The following is a 6,202-nucleotide window of genomic DNA, read 5'->3' as shown; positions in this document are numbered from 1 at the left end:
AGCAAAGTCCCCTGAGTTGGTCGGGAGAGTTATCTCCTTGAATGCTGACATTTCAGAGACGAGACAGTTCTGGGTGGTAAAAGGTTTCTATCCCAAAGAGGAAGAGAAAAGATTTATAATTCCAAGTTTTCTAAAATGCCTGCTCTTAGAGGGGATTCAGGAAGCTGATCTGCTTCTCTCTAGGCTTTGGCTGGAACCAAGAGTTAATTCTCCTGGAAACTTGTTCAGTTTTCTCAGGCAGGCACTCCAAAGAGGTTTGGGGTCCTGTTAGGGATGAGACTTTGAGCTGTTAGAAGCTATGCTAGAGTTTGTTCAAGTCTCTTAGCGTGGAGAGGGGGACAAAATCATTTATGCCAAATGCCTGCACTGTTTGTAAGCCAAGGTTGAGGCCTCCTTGAGGGCCCAGAAGAGCCTGGCCAGAGGTTAGTGATGAAGATAGTCTTGGTCATGTGGTGGAAAGCTTGGATCTCTGCCTGGATCCAGACCCAAGGCCAGTATTTTGTAGCCAGGGTGCCTAGTCTGGGCATACTGGGACAAATGTTCTGTGTGCAGTTGCATTTCTGGGTTTCTGATCTGAGAAAGGAGGCCACTCTTGCCCCATCTGCTCTGGGAATATAAATGGCTTTCAGTAACATTCAAAGGAAGGCTTATGTTGGCGTAATTGCAGATTTGTTACTAGGAATCAGATACCTTGTAGATATCGCTCTCTGGAGATAGAATCCTTAGGGTCAATGGGAGACATCCTATAAGCATGCCTTGAAAAAGGGCTTCTTTCTTGAATTTTGTCTTAGTACCCTGACGCTTGAGGTCCTACTCACAATTTCTGTGTTTTGGCTGAGTAGATGGCGGAGGAGAAAGCCAAGCGGCAGGGGGTGGGGAGGGCACAAAGCCACAACTTCATACATCTATCCTGGCTCCGACTTCCTACTCTCAGTGACTCTGACGCTGTAGACTTAGGCCTGCCCTTCCAACTCTGCTCCAGCTCTGCCCGCTCTGTGCTGATCTCCTTTATAACCTGTCATGTTCTATCATCGCGATGTTTCTGTACCTGACCTTCTCTAATGAGTAGGTTGACTCCAGCTAAGGGAGTCTCATTCATCTCCACTCTCCTGGGGTCTGTGCCAGTGGCCCAAGTAGAGTAGACAGGTGCTAAATATTGCTTGATTTAATTAACAGATGAAGTCACCTAATCTGTGGACTGCATCTGTAATGCAATCTCTGGATGTAATGAACTGTTTAGTTTTTCAGCGGACACGGGTAGTTCACTTTCTGTACCGTCAGTCCCTTGAAACATAAGTGAAAACAAGTAATTATAAATGGAAGGAGATAAACAGAGTTGAAAGAATATGTTATTTATAAGGCAATGTTACAACTTTTCCTTATTTTTTCTAAGTAACAAAACAAAAATTTTTTCTAAGTAACAAAACTCTCTTTGGAGAGTTAGTTTTCTGGAAAACTTTAAGTGTTAATTTAAAAATAGGTTTCTGGGGTGTGGGTGGCTCAGCAGTTAAGTGTCTGTCTTTGGCTCAGGTCATGATCTCAGGGTCCTGGAATCCAGCCCTGCATCAGGCTCCCTGCTAAGCAGGACACCTCCTTCTCCCTCTCGCACTCACCCTGCTTGTGTTCCCTCTCTCTGTCAAATAAATAAATAAAATCTTTTTAAAAAAAATAAAAATAAAAATAGGTTTCTGTTGTATTGCGTAGTTCTTAAAGATGCTACGTCTCCGTTGGGGACGATTTGCCCTTGTGAAATGTTTGTTCTGTCTTCAGACTTCCAAAGAAGCAAAAATGTCAGGAAAACAATACCCATAAAGTAACCTGGTGTTTCTGTTCATTCATCACTTCAGACTCTGCATTCCTGAATTAATGAATAAACACTCTGATGTCAAGCCAGCGAGCGAGTGATGCGGTTTTGAACCACAGCTTCTGGATAACACAGCTGGGTTATTTATAAAGTGAATTTATCACATGCAAAGCCGTGTTTTGTAATAAAGAAGGTTTGTGATTTATTAGTCCCCCCCACGCCCCCTGCACTGCCATCACACAGGTCCTTCACTTCAAATTTGACTTTATTTTCACTAACTTGACAACATTTATCACAGTGGACATTGATTAAAATGCCATTAACATTGCCCAGAACTTAAAAGAGGTCTTCCACATAAAATATGGCTCCGATGAGCAAGTATAAATCACCGAGAGTAAAATGTCATCGATCTTGGTTGAGCGGCCATATGATCTCCGTGAAAGTTCTCCACAGCAAGCAAGGAACTGAGTGTCTCCTAACCAATGACAACTTGGGTTTGCTCCACAACAGGGCATCTCTTCAGACCCAGATATCAGATGTTGGCTTTGTGCCTATTCTGTTTCTCAAGGTCCCATTTTGAACCCTGCTGCACCCACGTTCTCGTGGAAGGTGGTCTTTGATTCTTCTAGAGTCAAGATTTGACTTTTGTACTTCTCTTGCCAGTCTTCCACGATGTACTGGTGGTAGGGGTCGTTGGAGTGCTCCCGCCGCTTGGACTTCACCGTGCTCACCAGGATGGCTACGATGATGAACGAGAACATTCCGATCATCACCATGAGGTACAGGATGACGTAGTAGAAGTTCTCAGCATCGAGTTTGGCTTGTAGGGCTTCTTGCTCAGCTGTTGTGTTCCTGCGCCAGTTATCCATATAAGTAATAAACACCCTTTTGAAGACATCTTCCAGGGTCTGTGTCAGATTGGATAAAGTAGGCATAGCTCCCTCCTGCTGCAATTTGAGTGATAAAATAGATGAGCAAGGTGGAGAACACTGACTCTTTCTGCATTTGGCTACTTTAGGGGATAAAGTGAGGGGGAATACAAAGGGAGAGGTAATATTTCTTCTTACCTAGCTGGTGATTGATAGATCGAGTGCATTTTGTTGTTGTTGTTGTTGTTCTTTAAGCATTGCGCATGCAAATTGATACATTTTTTGGATGCGGGTTACCTTACCATAAAAATTTGAGGGAAGGGGTGGCTGGGTGGCTCAGTGTGCTAAGCCTCTGCCTTCTGCTCAGGTCATGGTCTTGGGATCGAGCCAGCATTGGGCTCTCTGCTCAGCAGGGAACCTGCTCCCCCCCCCTCCCTCTGCCTGCCTCTCTGTCTACTTGTGATCTCTCGCTCTCTCTCTCTGTCAAATAAGTAAAATCTTTTAAAAAATTCAATGATCAGTTACTTTAAGAAAATTTAATGGAGGATAAAACTATATATATGTATATGTGTTAATTATGTGTGTGTATTGCTGGTGTGTGTGTGTAATTATTGGCTTAGGGTGTCATCTTTCCTACTCCACTGTCTTCTCCATGAGGACAGGACGCATATCTTCTTTGCCTGCCTTGGGACAGCTAATGTGGGCACAGAGCCCGACACATCAGAGACACGCAATGGATGCTGAATGAATAAATGGCTGTGCTGGGCACATGAGGGGCACTGGAAATGCAGAGATGATTAATGCATATGAGATTTCTGTCTGTGGAAGCTCAGGGTCACGGGAGAACTGCAAACAAACAGCAAGGAGAAGTAACAAAGAATTTTAAGAGGTCTGAACAAAGCAATAAGAGAGCTCAGAGAATGGAGCTGAACATGGTGCATTGATGGAGCAAACAGGTGCCAACACAAGTGGAAGGAATGTAGGCAGGAAGAGAACCTGGGATTATCCAGAACCTACAGGTTTGCCCAGTCAATAAAAGCCTGAACAACCCAATAGTGTGTTTGCCTAATGCCTTTCTGAAAACAATTCCCCTTCTCTTTAACAGTGCTTTTGTTTCCTCTTATGAGAAGAGAGGTTTCCGATCTCCCCACCTGTGGAAAGGGCACAAGTACATACCCAGGTCTTTCTCTGACGCCTTCCCAACATTTCATTCATTGAGAATTATGGTAACTAAGTTAATAGATTTTTTTCAATCGTTGTATTAGTCCTGTTATTCCAAGAGCTCCCAGGTCTTTCTCTCACTCTTCCCTCCACCCAAAGCCTAGAGAGTTGAAAGGAAACTTGACAAATGAATAAGATTGCCCCAAAGTACATGCCAAGCACATGTTCAAAGCAACGTAATAAAGACTGCTTTCTCCTCTCTTAAAATAAAACAGTTTGCTGTGAGGAGTATAGCTAAGGTAGCTTTAATCCTACTCAAGACATCACCGCTGGCTCCTTAACCCTCCCAGAGATGAGATCTGCTTCATTTTGGAGGCGTTCACACTTATTTCATCAATCAAAAGACAACCCACCCCTCTGTGCTATGTCGGGGCTGGTTTTACAGGGATGATTCCTTCACCTGTAAGCGTTCTCACCCTCTTTCTGCCAACCCTTCTCCACTTCTTCATCCAATAAAGAAACTTGTGATTTCACCAGCTTGTTTATCTCCCTGTTTCTGCACCATCTAGAGAAAATCCAGTTTCCTTTTGTGAAGCCAAATGGAAAACTCGACAGAACATAGAGACAAGTTTAAAAAAAAAAAAAAAAAAAACACAGAAGCGCTAAGTGTACAGAAGGAAGGGCTGGTGGAGGGGTGGAGAAGTCCCAGGAATGACTGATGAGGGAAATTTGGTCTGGGGGAGGCTGCTGAGCAGAGGCAGGCAGCAGAAAATTAGCCAGAATAAGGGGGAAATCCCCTTCTGGGCTGAGAATCAGCTCCCCTGCAATGTTTTTGCTAAGGTGCTGTCAAGATTGGAATTGTTCTAGTTATTTTTGCTCATCAGACAGCACTTTTTGGAAACTACTCCAGTAGCACTGGGCTGCACGGGGCCCAGCCTTGGATCCAAGTCTCTCCGCAAAGAGGTGACAGCATTGCAAACTCCTGAGTACTCTGAGCTCATCTTCCCACGCTGCCTCCCACATATCTCCTCTGCGGGCTGTGCCCTGTGCTCGGAATTCCACCAGTGATGACTCTGAACAGAGGAAGGGCAAGAGCAAAGGGCAGGCTCACTGCCAACCCCCTTCTGCAAATGTTTTCATCAAAGCAATGGTACCACCTGTGAAAAATCTAGGCCAGCGCCTGACGATAAGAGTGCTCCCTTGTGAGGCCCATGTCTTTTCAGGGCTCTGAGAGAATGGGGACCTACGAGAGCTGTGTTTCGAGTCTCGGCAAGGCCATCCAGGACAGGGTGCCTCAAGGGAAGCCTCGAGATTCCACAGCTAAAACAGGAATGAGCCACTTTCAGTAAGTATTGAGGGGAAGGGGAGATGGAGCCCAGAGGAGAGAGGAGAGGGCGTCGGAGTAACCTCTGTCTTCTAATGTCCCTGAGTCACCCTGCAGAGGAAGAAAGAAATGCAATTTCTACAGGACAAAGGAGCTGCGTCTCTCCAGGCTCACACATAAAAATGGCGGTACGTTCAAACCCTCCTACCCTGTCTGTGGTCACGTCACCCACGAGCTTTTCCCCCAGGCTTCTGTCTCAGCTGGAGATCCTTTTCTGTGCTGCTTCTGCAAACTGCCACGCTTGTCTATTTGCTTGTTTTCAATTACCCATGTATTGTGAATTATTCATGTGATACTCAAAACCACTCTACGACCCTGGGATTTTCACCTCCCTTTTACAGACCAGGAAACTGGCATTCAAAGAACTAAAGTCATTTGGATCACAATTATATGGGAACTTGAGCTGCTGGGGGGCAGGGATCTACGGTTTTACTCATCTTTGTATCCCAGGGCCCTGCATCGTGGTTGGTACATCGCAGATCTTCGCCAAATGGTGGTGAATCAATGACTGGTCCTCTCTCACGTACTATGGGTTTCGACTGGAAACTACTAGAACGGTGATTCTCAGCTTACTTGCAGGAGAGGAGGGGATTCACGAATTCCTTGAAAAATGAAATTCAACAAACCGATTCTATTCTTCTCCCCAAAAGTATGCATGTGCACATACAAAGCTCCACATTCAGTTTCAGGGGACTCCTGGTCCCCTAGAGCCCAACCGGGTATCCCCTGTGACAGAATATCTTTGAGTTGAGGGACCTCAGTGCCGGATTCCCCTGGAGCTCTTTGGATTTGTTTAAGGTATGAGCATAGCAGCATTTGGCAACTTGCTGCTGGAGCTACTACTGGTTATTTGTTCAGCTTTTCTAACATGGACGAAGGCTCATGGCAAAACTTCTCGGGGCCTCTGGGTGGCTCAGTCGGTTGATTTTAGCTCTGGTCATGATCTCAGGATCGTGGGATCTGGCTCTGGAGTTTCTCTCTCTT

The 6,202-nt window shown here is 45.3% G+C and overlaps 1 protein-coding gene across 4 annotated transcripts in view; it reads right to left on the bottom strand.

Moving 5' to 3' along the window:
- Window positions 1–2,073: 2,073 nt before the first annotated feature.
- Window positions 2,074–6,202, bottom strand: part of KCNE2 (potassium voltage-gated channel subfamily E regulatory subunit 2) — a 75,950-nt gene continuing 71,821 nt past the window's right edge. For 3 of the 4 annotated variants that reach the window (XM_032354338.1, XM_032354329.1, XM_032354327.1), the window contains exon 2: window positions 2,074–2,751. In XM_032354338.1, coding sequence (XP_032210229.1) covers window positions 2,368–2,739 — 372 coding nt within the window. In that variant the 5' untranslated portion in view covers window positions 2,740–2,751 and the 3' untranslated portion in view covers window positions 2,074–2,367. Of the gene's footprint in view, window positions 2,752–5,366; window positions 5,398–6,202 lie in introns of those variants that run through there. The other variant, XM_032354334.1, reaches the window with a different exon arrangement.

The sequence above is a fragment of the Mustela erminea genome, chromosome 1 (assembly GCF_009829155.1).
Source record: "Mustela erminea isolate mMusErm1 chromosome 1, mMusErm1.Pri, whole genome shotgun sequence".
Taxonomy (NCBI): domain Eukaryota; kingdom Metazoa; phylum Chordata; class Mammalia; order Carnivora; family Mustelidae; genus Mustela; species Mustela erminea.
This window is presented reverse-complemented; position numbering and strand designations above follow the sequence as displayed.